The 16,342-nt window shown below is 32.3% G+C and overlaps 3 protein-coding genes across 3 annotated transcripts; 2 read left to right on the forward strand and 1 right to left on the reverse strand.

The window, feature by feature from the left end:
- The first annotated feature begins 193 nt into the window (after positions 1–193).
- LOC113400209 (TM2 domain-containing protein almondex) lies at positions 194–2,678 on the forward strand. The gene is made up of 4 exons (XM_026639697.2): positions 194–471; positions 595–833; positions 1,306–1,427; positions 2,338–2,678. The coding sequence occupies exons 1-4, from the start codon at positions 360–362 to the stop codon at positions 2,615–2,617; spliced, it is 753 nt and encodes a 250-aa protein (XP_026495482.2). The 5' UTR covers positions 194–359; the 3' UTR covers positions 2,618–2,678.
- Positions 2,679–5,803: 3,125 nt separating this feature from the next.
- Positions 5,804–7,676, forward strand: LOC113400210 (uncharacterized). The gene is made up of 3 exons (XM_026639698.2): positions 5,804–5,999; positions 6,157–6,338; positions 7,270–7,676. The coding sequence occupies exons 1-3, from the start codon at positions 5,844–5,846 to the stop codon at positions 7,478–7,480; spliced, it is 549 nt and encodes a 182-aa protein (XP_026495483.2). The 5' UTR covers positions 5,804–5,843; the 3' UTR covers positions 7,481–7,676.
- Positions 7,531–15,331, reverse strand: LOC113400208 (MAU2 chromatid cohesion factor homolog). The gene is made up of 12 exons (XM_026639696.2): positions 15,070–15,331; positions 14,707–14,886; positions 13,967–14,089; positions 12,957–13,085; positions 12,576–12,684; positions 11,934–12,098; positions 11,483–11,677; positions 11,045–11,154; positions 10,402–10,503; positions 10,126–10,229; positions 9,531–9,733; positions 7,531–9,270 (listed from the first exon to the last, which is right to left on the reverse strand). Exons 1-12 carry the CDS (start codon positions 15,292–15,294, stop codon positions 9,083–9,085), a joined length of 1,833 nt encoding a protein of 610 aa, XP_026495481.1. The 5' UTR covers positions 15,295–15,331; the 3' UTR covers positions 7,531–9,082.
- Between the last annotated feature and the right edge of the window lie 1,011 nt (positions 15,332–16,342).

Below are 16,342 nucleotides of genomic sequence, written 5' to 3' on the forward strand. Positions count from 1 at the left end.
ATGATAGAAATAATTGTTTGGAATATTAATAATATTAGTCGTAGTAAATAAAATAAATAGTATATTTTTTTTAAATTTAATGTATTATTTTTTACTGATGTTGTTTACATACTTCACTTTCGATCTATTATATTATTATCCGAACCTATATACATCCCTAATTACACATTGACATTTGAGAATTGACATTTAAAAATATAAACAACAATTTGCAATCAACAAAATACTAGGAATAAATATATTGTTTTGAGTCGACGTAGAATGTAGATATCAGTTAGATTTGTGTAATGAACACATTATAAATATTGTTTTAGTTTTCTTTCATAATGACGTTTTCTACTACTTCGATGTTGTGAATTATGTATAAATTTTGCAATATGTGTACCTTCTTGCCCTTAAGGATTGCCTTAAAAGATTCTTTAATTTTAATCCTTTTAGTTATATTCAATACAATCCATGTAACAGACTTGGGTAAGTATCATATTTAATACTATTTTGTGGGTAACATATTTAAAACTCTACTGTTAATAAAATAAGAAAATAACTGTTTTACAACTGTAAAACGATAATTAACTAACTTCGTCATGTTTTTAGCAAATAATGACATGGATATTCAAAGTAAACATAGCAAAACAAAAGAAGATGCAAATAATAAACTAGTAAATTTTAACAGTAATGATGAATATTTGAAAAACTGCCCACTGGATCAAGATAATGCACCCGAGTGCTTGTCTCTCAACTACCCATGTATTAATTGTAACAGAGATATTGATTGTGTCTATGGAAGTGTATACAATTACACTTGTGTCGTCAAATCGAAGATCATATGTAATGTAAGTTTAAGTCAGATAAGTAAAATGAAAGAAATATATATGATTAATAATCCTGATACTATAAGTCATATGTCTTCAAGAATAATTAAAGAATAAATATTATATTATTGCAATTATCATATTTACTTTATCACTATGTATTCTAATGTCCAGTTTCTGAAAATTTGATCGATCAGTTTGAACTAATTTGAATTTAACCCAAAATTATTATCAGCTTTATGTAATGGGTAACTAATGCTTTGACTATTAAGTTAAATGAATTAAAGATTTAGTCTGTATCTGAATGTATGTTTCAGAAACTAGACACAGGTACACATATTTTTTTATTGTTTTTTAGACAATTTATATAATCTATATTATATAAAAAAAAGTATAAAATATAGAGTGAATTTATATTACTTACATTGGTACAAAAATAAATAATATTATATTATTGTAAAAACAAAAACTAATGTAAATTTTATTCTTGCAGGGTTCCAAAACTTTCAATAGAACAGCAATGTGTCGCTTCTGCTATCAAACTGAGAAATGGGAACATCGCTGTGAACAAAAAGCTAACTGTAATTCATTGGCTTCACCAACAAGGTTCTACTTGTAAGTATTAATTATGTCTCCTATACAAAAGTTGTGCAACAAAAATGATTTTAAATATATTATGTATATGTATGGCATTTTTATATAAAAAGTAGTTGTTACTTACAGCGTCACTCGCCAAGGGCTTGGTTATCAGGTGTTAGGTGTATAAAGCTCCCTATGGTATTCCTTGTAGTTCAGGCCAACTTCATACCAAATTTCATTAAATTTAGTGGTTTGGCTGTGGCTGTCTGTGTGTTAGCAACAAACAGACAGACGGACAACCTCGGTGTGGGTTTAAGGGGCTCTTTTGATATGCACCTCAATTCACAACTTCACTGCTCGTTTTAATTAGGGAGGGCTCGCTGCCTAATGAAATTTGGTAGTAACTTGTTATTACAGCTTCAGATACTCATTCTTACATAGAATTTACTGCAGTTCCCGGCTGACCGAGATCTTTAAAAAAGTTATAGTGAGATTTTGCTTATATGCTTCTCCTTAACAATTCCATTTTTGGTTTGCTCATTTATGAGGTCGTAATATTTATTCATTTTTAATATGTCTTTAGGTGTGTTCGTTTTCCACAGTACAGTAAGCTTATCAAGTACTATATGTTGGATTTGATTAGAGTAATGAAATGTGTCTAGTCTGGATGATGAATTTCTAATTTACATACTCTGGGATATTATAGTGCCTTTCATTTGTATCCATTAAAATAGTCCAGTCAGGTGCAGTATCTTTGATAAAGTTGTTTTATATATGTATATGTATGTCAATCTCTTTTGACCTCTTGTTATATGATTTAAAATGCTGTTTCATGATGGTGAGTAGAAGTATCAAGGAGCTACCTATTAAATGTATAAAGTATGTATTTATAGAAAAAATGCTTTCTTTAAAAATACTTGATTGCTATTTTGTTTTTTCTTTCCAGGACTAATTGCACTGTTTCGGATGATGTGTTGTGCTTAGGAAAACGAAGGTTTTTGAAGAAAGTTCGATGTTCCTGGACATCGGGGACTAGATGGGGCACTGCTCTCATCCTTGCACTAACTCTTGGTGGATTTGGTGCAGATAGATTTTATCTTGGACACTGGCAAGAAGGTATTGGAAAACTCTTTAGTTTTGGAGGACTAGGAGTTTGGACTCTAGTAGATGCACTCCTTATTGGCATTCACCATCTTGGTCCAGCTGATGGATCTGTTTATATTTAATTTAGTAGGCTTAATTATTAACTGTTTAATGATGTTGTAATAAAATATTATATTTTTTGTTGGTTGTTTTTTATTTCAATAAATTATCGGTTCTATGTTTTTAGGGTTTTATTTAATATTATTATAGGCTGAGATTGTTATTAATTATAACTTGTGCTAAAATATTCATCCATGCTCAAATCTATGACTTCTGTTGAAACGAAGTCTACCAAGTACCAATATCAGGGTCTTTTCTTTACTGTTGATGCCAAGTTGCAATGGGTCCCCCGTATTAACGAATTGGCGAATAGACTGGGTTCTGCGGTATTTGCGGTCAAAAAAATTAGATTATTTACCGATGTTGATACGGCTCGCTTAGTATATTTCAGTTTCTTTCACAGTATAATTTCTTACGGTATTATGCTTTGGGATAACGCAGTCGCTATCCATACTATATTTGTGCTGCAGAAAAGGGCTATTCGCGCAATCTATAACCTAGAAGCCAAAGAATCATTAAGGTATAAATTTAAAGAAATCAAGATATTAACTGTTGCTTCTCAATATATATTCTGTAATGTTTTGCATGTACGGAAAAATATTAATTATTTTATAAGAAAATGTGATTCTCATGCATGGTACAAGGAACAAACACAAACTTGTTACTCCTGTTACTCGACTGCATAGAGTCAGTAATTCTTTTGTGGGGCAATGTATACGGTTCTACAACAGGATCCCAGAATGCGTTCAAAATGCTTCTGTTGCCAAATTAAAAAAAAATGTTAAGGAACGCTTGTGTGCGAAAGGTTACTATACAATTAGTGAGTTTATAATTGATAGCACACCTTGGGAATGAAACGATCGCCTCCTGGCTATTTCTATTCATATTCAATATATGTATTAGATTGACAAAAAAAAGACCCGCAGAGTTTTTTTTCGCCGATTCTTGTCAGGTCAGGGTGTTTCCTTTTCCGAACCGGTGGTAGTGTTAAATTTGACTATCAATAAGTAAGTGTAATGCTTCTATATTGAATACAGGAATTTGAGTTTGAATTTTAAGTACCGGTAAAATACAGTAACGTTATCTTTGCAAGTGCGTAATAAGGTTGGTTTAGAAAAACTATATTATTCATAGCTTTTCATGTGTATAACGTTATACTTACGTTACAATACATTTGTAAATTAAGCGTTTTTTAAAATATTGTAACGAAAATAATAACGTTATTATTTATTGTTCCATGCCATCTCTTTTACTCAATACTGTTTACACTTATTTTCAATCGAACACAGTGTAAATCACTGTCCGAGTGTCTAAAATTTTAATGGCGACTAGTTGTACTTAGTTAAATAAACTGTAAATTTTTGGACCGACTCCAAAAAAGGAGGCTATCAATTGGACCTGTATGTTTGTAATATCGTTGAAATTGCATAATATTCGTATATGTTAGTTTGTATAGGTTTTGAAAGCACGTGTGTTAAATTTTACAAGAGTGTTTCTGCATGTATTTATATCTGTATGTATGTTTGTCCGCGTAGTTTTAGGAACTTTAACTCGGATTTCAATTAATCTTTTTGAAGTGAAACTTCTTTAAAATTGTTTGAAACTCGATGAAAAAAATACGTCATGACAACGAGACAAACACTTAAATCCTTTTATTTTATAATTTTTAACCGACTTCAAAGAGGAGGAGGTTATCAATTAATCTGTATTTTATTTTATATATAATAAAAATCCTATATAACGAAGCCCAGTGGAAGCAGAGATTGCCTTGTGGTTAGAATGTGTGTATCCTAACCGATGATTCCGGGTACAATTCAGAAATATAAAATAATATCTGACATACTTTTACAATGATACAACGCTGATATCATGAAAAAAATGTTTTTTATTTCGTTCAGAGAAAAAAAACCGCCTTCAAACAACACGAACTCAAAAGTCAAGTGAAATTCAAGATATCATTTTTATAAGGATTTTTAGTGTCTTATTCCCTCTAGTATCAAGCATAATCTTGAATGGTAGATGTGACTAATGGAATCACTTTCAAACCAAAAAGACAATTAAGAACTGATTAGTAAATTTTTTATTTTAACTCAAACATTTTTGAATTTATTTCTGTTGAAATGTAATTAATATGAAATCTATATAAAATACATAAATTATGTCAGATAACTAGACATGTTACTTCTTCTGAGGTATTTGGCTTTTTTAGCAATAACTTATTTAATTATTCCAATGATGAATTAATGAAACATTGTAAATATTTAAATCAGAAACTTAAAGATGATTCAAGTAATAACTCAGACATCGACGATATTGATTTATTTAATGAAATAATTGCATTAAAGTTGCATTTTACAGAAAACCAGTCTAACGATCCACAAACCCTATTACAATATATTTTTACCAATGACTTAATTTCAACATTTCCGAACACAGCAATAGCGCTAAGAATATTACTTACACTGCCGGTTTCAGTTGCATCTGGTGAAAGATCCTTTTCAAAATTAAAAATCATCCAAAACTATGTAAGATCAACAATGGTCCAGCAAAGATTAAGTTATTTAGCTATAGTTTCAATCGAACATGAAATTTCAGACAGTTTGGATACAAGAAAGTTGATAGAAGATTTCGCAAATGTAAAAACAACAAAAGTAAAATTATTATAGATAAATATTTCTGTATATCGCTTTACACATCAGTAAACAAAATTAATAAGTACTTAATTATGAAAATAGAAGTTTTATCTTCGTTAAGTGGTTTTTCTTTTTTCCCATGTCATGTTCCCATTCCCATTTCACAACATGAGAAAACGTTATTTATTATTTTTTTGACAAAACTCAGAGTAAGTAGTCATAGGGCGGCATAATCGGTATTGCACGCGGGCGACGAAACAGCTAGCGGCGGGCCTGTTTGCACTGTATGGCATATTAATACCTACTCGAAATGCGATGTTACGTCCTTTGTGCCTGCAGTTACACTAGCTTACTCATACTTCAAACTGAAACAAAAAAAAAACAAGTAAGTATTATGTTTGGCATTTAACCGAACGCGCTTCCACAAGGTCCTACCATCAAGTAAAATGTTCATTATTATAAAATAAATATTTTTATTGCATCAAAAAGGTTCTCTATAACTTTATACGCTTAATTTTAACTTTTATGTAAATGTCAATCAAAATTACTAGTAATTTCAGACACAGTAGATACACAAAATTTCCAGTAGGTAACGGATTAAAATTCACTCAAGAAAATGTCTCACGCATTTTACGCAGATGCCTGGCAGAAATCAAAACGGCGTGATAGAGTTTGGTATCAGGAAAACCTGATGCCGGCATTATTAGCTGCAAAAGAAAGACGAGCGCGGGAAATAGATGCGTCAATTGCACTCGCAGAGGAACTACTGCGGGTACTGCCTAGTTTTGAATCATAATTAAGATTAAAAAAAGTATGTTTTCATTAAACTTTAAAACAAACAAGTAAATATATGTCAGCTAAAAACTTAAATTATTTGGTGGCATTTTGTCAATATATATTTATCTTAATTTTTTATATTGATATCATAGACTTTGGAGGAACCAGTGGCCAAACCGCAGCCTGTCCCTACACACGACATTATAACATCAGAAGACGATAGTCTCATGAAACCGATAGAGCCAGAAATACTAAATCTTTTATATGGATGCACTGAAAAAGGCGCAGCTCAACAATATCTTAAAGCAAGAAATAAAAAATCTCCCGAAGACAAGTATGTATAATTTTATACGTTTATTTTAACAATTAAAATTATTAAATAAAATAAAGCGTTTTTAAAGTGGTTATGGAAGTTTTATCTAATCAGAATACGTGAATCTTCACCGAAGTAAACCCGAGTAACTAGTACAGAATTTCAAGCTATGCAGCTAGTTGGATATAAATGATAAAATCCATCAACTCGCACTGGAGCATAGATCGTGGTAGGAGTATGTAGTGTGTTGCTATACACAAAACTTCTCCTCAAAAAAAGACGTGCAAAGACGAGGCCTTAGAACAGAAATGGGACATTGACAGTCTGATGCTTTACTCAATGTCAGGATCATCTCATCTTTAGGAAAAGGTCCTAATGTGAAAGCATTTGAATATGATGTTTCGAAACACGTCATTTTAAACTACATAATATGTGTAAACTACTAGACATTCAGTACAAATTATGCAATACAACTTGAATTTCTAATTATTAAACAACTGTCACCTCCGTTAACAAGATCCCAATTCCAATATATTTTGACAACCGTAATAAACCCCGCTCCTCTACCTTACTTACTTACTAGACTTACTCAACCACAGCTCACCGCGTCACTCCGCCGACAACCTCTTTACTGCTCAGCGTATAATGTCACCTTTACATAATATGTAATAAATTATGTAGCCTTTGTGTTATTAGTCCAAGAGCCAGTGATTGGCAGACTTACGGTATAGTAGCAAGCTCCATATTACTGCCAGGTATACTGCTTCACCTGCTGTTGGTGAAATGGAGGTTCACTATTCCCATCGAGGGTTCCTTTGAGCGTGCCATGGAGTCGAAAAGCTATCTGCATCCAGATATGCGAAGAAATATTTTTCAACTTATGCATTACCAAGCATCATCACGAGTATCGTAACTTTAAAAAGCAATAACTTGTTACAATTTTATTGAACAGATTTTATTTTCGTTTAACGACCAACTGGGACTACGGCTGGCAGCAGAAACAATCGCGGCTTAAGCCTCGTGACGTGAACCGAGGTCGCTGCGCTATACTACGAGACACGTTCTACCGTAAAAGCAACGTCGCACCCGACCCGCCACATTACTCCAGTCCGGCTGGCGGCGAATTTTCTATATGCAGTGAATACTCTTGTAACGCAAATTAATAATCATAATATAAAAACATAACGGGACTTGGGTAAATAATAAGGCAATATATAGCAAAAAACATATATTTTATAGTTTTATTATTTACAATAATTCAACTTTTATTTACATATTTAACAACAGCAAATGTACCCATTCGTTAAGGCCACATCACACTGTTTCAGGGAATTATTAAAATAAAAAATGTGTACAGATTATAGTCGTTTAATTTACAACACAATTGTCGCTACCACGCGACCTCGAGGAGTAACGTGCCAATGGACGGATCCCAGTACAACGGAAGCAGTCATTCCCTATGCTACTATATAAAAATAATATTAGAATGGAAAGAAGTATTAACAGCTATTGTGACGAATCTAACATAAAGGCAGATCCATCCATTGAGACGTCAATAACGAATACTCAATTTATCAATACAACTAAAATTAATCAACCAGACACATTTTCAACAACATTCTCACCCTAACAAGTAACTAATAAAAATAATAAATATGAGACGTCTTTGTTCTTTCTCAAGTTCATATTTGACACATAGTATGTACAATAATTATACGCTATAAATCAGTCCATTGAATTTTGCAAAATCCACGTTTTCTTCCGATTGTTACAAATTGTGCAAAATGGGACACTATTTTGCTCTACTCCTTAGTTTTTGTTGTTTATAAGAATATTATAATACAAGATCTCAACATGTTTCATTTACTATATATATATTATCGAAAAAATCTTTGAAAATAAATAAATAACTAAAAATCGTTCCATTGCGTAATAAAATAAATCTAATAATAATTATAATTAAGAACCTAAATAAGATGCAATGAATTTTGATATCAATGAAAATTATATAAATTATACTACTAAATGTTATAACTCAGAACATTTGTCATCGACAGTTGAACCATAGATGTTTGAATAAAATGATGTAGAATATATTTTAGTAAAACAAAAGGATAATTTCGTACAAGTTCAATTTTTTCTATGCTGTTTTGATATGATTTTTATTGTCACATAAATCAGTTGAAATCAAAAATTTAGCACTAACAATAAATTTTAAACCAAATTTTACTATTATTTTAAATCAATCATTGCTGGTATCAATTTTAAGTGTTTAATTTTCTTGAAACGGTACACCTCTATTGACTAAACATTTATTATTATTATGAATATCATAATTCTGAGGATAAATTGTCATATAAAATTGCGAATCGAAGGTTGGGAATGATATTGATCTTTAATTTACACGTAAGTTGCAAACTGATGCTACAAAGTTACTTAACGTGTCATGTACACTTTAAATCATCCCGTTTGCTTCTTTTTAAGGCGGAACTTTGTTTCTGTATCTGTCTAAGCATCAGATCCATCGAGAGACGATTTTAGAAACAATAATAATTAGGCCTGTCTGACGACGCTGGTCACACATAGTAGAAATTATTTAAAATGATTTAAGTGCAAATTACAACAGATAATTTGATTTTCAAGTATGAAGACTCTGCTATTATATATTTATGTATAATAATTCGCATAGTCATATATTAGTTAAGTATTTAACCAAAATAAATCACATGTAGACATCCCGACATAGCATTCGCAGGAGAGCCGCCCTACGTGGCGGGCGCGGCGCCGGGCGGCGGCGGCAGCGCGGGCGGCGGGCCGCTCGTCCAGTGCACGAGCGCGTGCTGCGGCAGCTGCGTCGCCTGGAAGTGGTCCTTCAGCAGCGCCTGCGAGAAGTTGCAGTGCATCTGGTACGCCTCGTTCTCACGCTCCGTGTCGCCCGCTAGCCTGTACAAGTCTGTAATAAAAACAAAAAATCTTAATATCGAATTCATATTTTAGGATGTGGTTGCTGTTTATTTGAGATAATTGAATAGATTCGTTCAATAACCCTTCCAAAAGAAATATTTTAGACAACTAAGAAGTTTTTAAGCAATAAAAACATTGGTTACCTAAATTTATATGATTACTTTCCAAGGTTATTTCTTACTGAGCAATTTAGACCTCTTTTTCTATCTATAACACGTTAATGCTTTTGAAAATACAAATTAATTGTACCTTTGAGGATAGCAGAAGCCCAAAGCTGTACGTGCACGTCGGGTATCTTGCTGGCGAGCTGCATGGCGGGCGTGACCATGTTCATGCTCTCTCGCGAGTTATTAATGGACAAAAAGATGTGGCCGAGCAGCACTAGCGAGCAAGAAGTCAGCCTATTCAGGTCCTCCGCATTCGCCATTTTGAGTGTCTCTCTGAGGTAACGTCTGAAAAAAAAATTAAATTATAATCATACTGGTCTGTCTTCCTTGGCGGTATTTCAGTACGTAAAATTGACATCATTCAGTCATTTAATATATTTTATAAAGATTTAATTTGTTCTTTCCAAAGGTTATTTTGTGGTTATGGTTATTGTATATAACATTTTTGTAAGAACTAAATTGAGTAATATTTTGATTAGGTTTTATTTTTAAAACTCAATTATCAATCATCAATACAATTATGTATATAAATATGGTATAATATTTTAATATTTATTACCTAACCTTATTTATTAAAATAGGTCAAGATGTTCGTCGTATTAATGGCTTTTTGTTATATTTTTTTAGATATTCGACTTGAAATTTTAATTTTAGATGTTAATATTAACACCACTAACTTTGCTTCGTTATATCGCGCCTGAAAGAAGGCTTGCAGCCCTAGAACGTAGAAGGAGGCAGCTCGCAGTCCGTGTGCGTACGCAGGTAACGCTTCAGGCCTCACCTACAAAAAGTTAAATAGTATTAAGACTACTATATAAGTAACAGAAAATTAAAAATATATAAAAAATTATCTGGCTCTATCATCAGACTCGTCGAAACACAAGTATCAGTAACAATAAGGAATGTTGCCAAAGATTCGTGAAATTTCGACAACGTTTGTACTGGGGCTATACCTGTTCCATTAATTGTGCTAAGTCGTTGTCTCTCCTTCCTCGTAAATATACAATGGCCAAGTTCAGTTTCGCAAACATCCATAAGTCCCTCTCTTGTGACATCTGTTTAAAGAAACAAACAATATAGAATTGCTACATCATATTAAAAAATTGCTGACAAAATTAGCTCTTATATATGGAAATGGATTGGTTTTAATGTAACTTTTTTTCTTTTGTAAATTTATCTTCTACATTTTTAAGTTCCTTTATTTTATTTAGTTGGGCTAACAACTTCTCTTCTTATTGCGGAATTTAAGCTTATCCCATATTGCTGCTCTACCTACTCATGTATTTATGGATGCACTTGTTGCAGGTTTAATTACACATAACTCACGATGCTATCAGCGCCGAGTACGAGATGAATTAAAAAATATAAGTCCAAATTAGGCACAAGAAAAATTAGTTGGTAATTTCCTAGGATTAACCTGTAATTTGCAGTAAAGACTGGGCCAACTCTGCTCTAGTTTTTTAGTAGTTCAAATTCTAACCGTGTTTAAATAGCATTTATAATCTTGACTATTTTCAAACTCATGCGTAGTGAATGATTGTTATTCAGGTTAATTTTACTTTCTCCGCACATTATCAGAGTTTGACTTTAACATACGTGTATGGCTGTGTGGAATTGTGCTTCGGCGGCCTCCATGCAGTTCATTGACATGGCATATAGCCCTAGCAGGCAGTGCAGCTGCGGTGTGTGCGCCGCTGCCGTGCTCGCTGTTAATATATAGTTAAACTTGGATTAGCTATATGTGACGGACTAATTTTTCTTACTTCAAATATAGTATAAACGTTTTTAAAATAATGTATAGTATACTACGAAAAAATTAAGGAAAATAGTTACATAATGAAAATGTAGTGTGTGATATCTAAAGTATACTCAAAAATTTTAAAAATAATTAACTATTCATTAAGCTAGTGATTAGTCTCACTTTTAAAAATTTGTAAATTTATTATTTTTATTTTAATTGTAACCTTAAATAAAAAAATAAAAAAACAGCAATGTATTTAACAATAACGATCAAGAGTCGACCCGAAGACGTACCGCTGGGCGCGGAGGACAAGAGGTGCGCGGCGCGCGCGATCTCATGCAGCGCGTGTGCCTTGCCGCCCGCCACGAGGCGGCACAGCGCTGCGTGCTCCAGCAGCGCCATGCGCAGGCGCCACGCCAGCACCGCGCCGCCGCGCGGCCCGCCGCTCAGCCCCGCCGCGCCGCCCGCGTCGCCGCCCTCCTCGCTCGCTGGAGCCGTACCGGAGAACATTTGTTAGTATATATCATATGTACAAAAATAATAAAGATTAATATATTTTTAAGTTCCTCGAAATGGTATCAATAAATCTTTGGAAAAATGGAAAGGCAGAGAATGGCCAGAAATGGCTGGTCTGTGTGCTAATGGCTATGGGATGTAAAAGAGGTGTTTGGGGGTGACGACTGACCGGAACTGTAATCGTGGCTGGACCAACAAGGAGTTTAAAATGTGATATGATAGACGTACAGGTAAGTTTGTCGATCTGCGCCAGTGCCTTTTCTGTGTACTTGTGCGCCTTATCCATGTAGCCGGCCTGCGCGGAGTGCATGACGGTGACGAGGTACACCAGCACGTAGAGCTGCTGGCGCGACAGCCACACGAACGACTCGCCCGCCGCACTACCGCACACCGCTACAGGCGACACGTTTAACAATTATCTCATGAGCGTATTCTATCGACTTTAAACACCACAATTGTCATATTGATAATCTAAATTTCTTTAATTCAGAAGAGCAATATATACTATATTGGAATGAAAGGAAGAGTATAGATAAACAGACTTTAGATTAACATATTCAAGTGCTTTGCTATATTGTGCACTACAAAAAGTTCTTGATTAATATATCTTTATTTAAGCTGTAACACTACTCCACTTTAATATAACTTACATCCAATTTTACTGATATACTTAATTTACTTAAAAACAACTTCACTGACACTCAAAACGCCATTTTTTCACAAATCCACAATGAATTCAATAGATAATTTTATATCCCAGCCAATTTCAATTTACTGTCAAATATGTTTATTTAGCCTTACTCCTCTTGCCATTGGAATCAATTACAGTTAATTGTTGTTTAAAAGCAATTCAGTTTTAATATTATTTACCATCATCATCGGGCCATGTTGGTGCCATAATGGTCTGAATACTTTGCTGCAGCTGCTTCAGACATGGTTTCACACTTTTCACTTGTCCGGCCATCAAGTAATGACATACCTGTAATAAAAATGTATAACTCCTATGAAACAAATAATGGTTGTTATTCCTATTAAATTAATAAAACATATTGAAATAGCCAACAGTTCAGCAGTGCATATGTCGAACAATTTTCCAACTACATAGTACTTTATTTTCTAGATAAAAATGTTGATTCCAACATAACAATTTTAACAATAGAAAATGATACATCATTCCTTTTGAAAATCTATTTGTATCCATGCATAGTTCTCCATACATATTATACTTAAAGAATTGAATAGCATATTTACCTGCAATACTAGGAAGAAAACTTTTAAATATTCCTTTTGATGTGGACTACCAACCCATGTCTCAACAAGATGTCCAGCCTGATTAAGCAGTGGTAGAACTTCTTGTATTTTTTTGTCTATTAATAGTAACTGAAAGAAGAAAATATGCACTATTAATTATTTAGTATTTTCCTAATGAATAGTTAAATGTAGAAAACCTTTGCATCAGGAATTATAATTATACTATATAGTTTTATTTATAATTTAAGAGCTGTTTGGTCTCTGCATGTTATACAGTTACTTTTCAAATGCTCTTGACTATGACTATGATATAAATTGTTTTTAAAAGGTGTGGAAGACGATAATGATGATCAATGGAGATCCATAGATGGAGCAAATACATTTCACACAATTTCATAGATTGTAGCGTTAAAGAGCCTATGAAATTAGACTCTCAAATGAATAAAAATATTATCAAATCCAATTGGTTAATTCCAGAGTTAAGAGTGTTCAAACAGAAAAACAAACTCTTTAGCTAATTATATTTATATTGATTTAATTTAATACTAAATTTTTAAGCTCATTTTATGCAGAAATATTTTGTGTACTTTATTTATATAGGAGAAGAAATAATTATTTGTAATGTGACTTTGTTTAAAAAAAATTCAAAAGCTGAATCCAAGTTTGCGCATACCTGTTGCACGTATATCAATATCAAAGGAAATATTCTCATTAGTACTTAATTTTTATAATTATTTTATTTTTAAGCATACTTTTCATTAATAAGCAAAAAATATTCTAAGAACTGTTACAAAATACAGTTACATAAACATTGCAGTATTAATATAATAGGAAATATTCATAGACAAATAAATCATTGCTTATCAAACATTACACTTTATGTCTCTTTTCAATATATATTTTTATTGTGGCTATTATTTGTGCCCAAAGGACATAGATTTATGTCATGAATAAACTATAAATATTGAGACAATAAGTGACATACAATTAATAAATAAATTGTTACATACCATAACCCTACTGAGCAAAAACAGTACTCGTGTATATGCAGCATTGGAAATCTGGGCATAGTCCACTCCCACACCAAGTAAACTGCTAGCCACTTCATATTCCCTTTCTGTTGCATGGATTTGCTGTAAATATCCTTCATATCAATACTGTTTGATAATGCATTTTTAGTCTATTCCAATCACAAGAGGACAAAAGCCAAAAAAAACAACATTAGACATAGAATTAACGTAATATCTTTGGTCGAGAGCTTGAATATAATCTATGATATTCATTATGATTTGTGAAATATTGTATTTTTAACAATTAGTAGACTGTTATCAGAACTATGTAAGTAAAATTAAAGTAAATGTGCCGAGTTTAGTGGAAAAGTGCTGTATTTTAAACAAAGATATATTAATCATGAACTGTTAGTAGTGCACAATACAGCTGATCTATCAGTAAATTGTATGGAATATGTAAATCTATTTTTTTTATCTTCATTCCTTCCTCGATTGGAATAGACTATACATAGTTGTATTCCCATTATAAAATTCCAATAAATTTAAATTATATTACTGTACATAAATTCAAGTAAACTTTCCCATATGAATTAATTAGATAGTTTATTAAGTGATAAATAATAAGATAATTTTGAAATATACATTTACATATTTGAGATTTAGTTTTAGATTTTTTGCAGCTTATTAATTTTGAGCCAATTTCAGATCTGTGAAACAATAATATATGTTTTATTACTCACTGCTAATTGGAATATTAGTCTGCAGTGCCAATAAACACTGTGCTGTGATAGTTCGATTGCTTTTCGAAGGATAGGTTTGGAGTGTGTAGGTTGGCCCTGTTGCTCAAAGAGCTCGGCCAGCACACTCGCCGCTTCGAACTTAACATCGTCAAACCCATTGATAGTCTGAGATAAACACCACTGTAACAAAAACACTATATGACCCACTTCAACATCATTGTTTACATTCTATGGGAAACTTCTCTCGTCTATTACCAGCAAAAATTGATAAGACAACACATTATACACACTAAAGCTTACACGTAACGCTTGAACCGTATCCACACTTATTCACATAGGCAACAAAATAACAAAAAAACTTACACTCTGTTCCAAATGCGATCTCGCCAAGTCGATGTTTTTAGTGTGTGTCAAAAGGATATTCCCGAGTTGTAAATGTGTTCTAGCTTCGACTCTCTGTGGTGGTTTGAAATTAAATACAGCTTGAAGGCACTGAATGCAACTTTTTATGTCAGGAGGATTTGATGTGCGGAAATGTTCCGCTAAACCAAGTAAAGAAATATACCAAGCGTCCTGCGTTGACGCCATTTTGACATTTCTGCTTGGACTCTTGGAGGGAGCAGTGTTGACAGTTGGTACTATTCCATAAAATAAAATTACAGATTAAAATTACAGACTTTAATTAGTTGTTAAATTATATATTATATATATTAATAACACTATGATTTTTAGATATAAATTTATAATATTTCACAATATATTTATTAAAAAATCTAAAATTGAGTTTACTAATAATTAAAAAACTAGCCCGATACCGTAACTCTTTGTCGATGGTGGGATTGTTGGGTCAAAAGAGACATCTTAGATCCTAAACATCAAATTAAACTTAAATAATAAAAGCATGCAATAATAAGTACTATTAAATTTTGATCGTTGATTGTAAATTGATTTCTAATTTATACATTATGTTATATTTTATTTTAAACATAGGCTTTTGTGCTATGCTAGCTACAATATATATATATATATATATATAGTTTAGCTATGAATTTATTAGGCCACAGACAACATTAGGATGTGTTAATGCCACTTTATTCATTTATTTCTTATTTCATGGTAGTTCCTCGTGATACAACGAAAAGTGTTAAAAATCATAGAAATAAGGATATCTTAATGTACTTATAACAATTACTAATGTTTTACAAAGTTTTTACTTGTGAAAAACAATGCTGTAGTAAACAAACCGCAAGCAATCTCTAGTATTAAATATTAAAATCTTAATATTGTTATAGTCCATAGATTATTTATTTCTTATTCAATATTTTATAAATAAGGAACATATGTCCTGCTCAATCTTCACTTCTTGAATTGCTTTAAAACGTAACTGTTACTTGTTAAATAAATTATTATTCCTCATCTTATTTTTTGACTTCTTATGTATATTTTAATACCGTAAATGTATCCGATTTTTTAAACAATCATTGTCATACGTCATAAACAGATTATATTCTATGGAACTAAGTGACGTGATCGAATGTATGTACTCGCTGCAAATGAATAAATCCAAAATAATCGCTTTAGACAATAGCACAATCTTTTACATCCACAGAAATATATAGATTAAACAATCCTAAAT

The sequence above is a fragment of the Vanessa tameamea genome, chromosome 18 (genome assembly GCF_037043105.1).
Source record: "Vanessa tameamea isolate UH-Manoa-2023 chromosome 18, ilVanTame1 primary haplotype, whole genome shotgun sequence".
In the NCBI taxonomy this organism is placed as follows: domain Eukaryota; kingdom Metazoa; phylum Arthropoda; class Insecta; order Lepidoptera; family Nymphalidae; genus Vanessa; species Vanessa tameamea.

What these genes read in the sequence shown, in the direction of transcription:
- LOC113400209 (XM_026639697.2), top strand. Translation starts at nt 360, where the DNA reads ATGTATAAATTTTGCAATATGTGTACCTTCTTGCCCTTAAGGATTGCC. An exon ending in AATCCATGTAACAGACTTGG is followed by an intron (nt 472 to 594) that starts GTAAGTATCATA and finishes TCATGTTTTTAG; the next exon opens with CAAATAATGACATGGATATT. An exon ending in AATCGAAGATCATATGTAAT is followed by an intron (nt 834 to 1,305) that starts GTAAGTTTAAGT and finishes TTATTCTTGCAG; the next exon opens with GGTTCCAAAACTTTCAATAG.
- LOC113400210 (XM_026639698.2), top strand. Translation starts at nt 5,844, where the DNA reads ATGTCTCACGCATTTTACGCAGATGCCTGGCAGAAATCAAAACGGCGT. An exon ending in TCGCAGAGGAACTACTGCGG is followed by an intron (nt 6,000 to 6,156) that starts GTACTGCCTAGT and finishes TTGATATCATAG; the next exon opens with ACTTTGGAGGAACCAGTGGC. An exon ending in AAAAAATCTCCCGAAGACAA is followed by an intron (nt 6,339 to 7,269) that starts GTATGTATAATT and finishes TTTATTGAACAG; the next exon opens with ATTTTATTTTCGTTTAACGA.
- LOC113400208 (XM_026639696.2), bottom strand. Translation starts at nt 15,294, where the DNA reads ATGGCGTCAACGCAGGACGCTTGGTATATTTCTTTACTTGGTTTAGCG. An exon ending in GACTAATATTCCAATTAGCA is followed by an intron (nt 14,090 to 14,706) that starts GTGAGTAATAAA and finishes GGATATTTACAG; the next exon opens with CAAATCCATGCAACAGAAAG. An exon ending in GCAGATCGACAAACTTACCT is followed by an intron (nt 11,678 to 11,933) that starts GTACGTCTATCA and finishes GTACGGCTCCAG; the next exon opens with CGAGCGAGGAGGGCGGCGAC.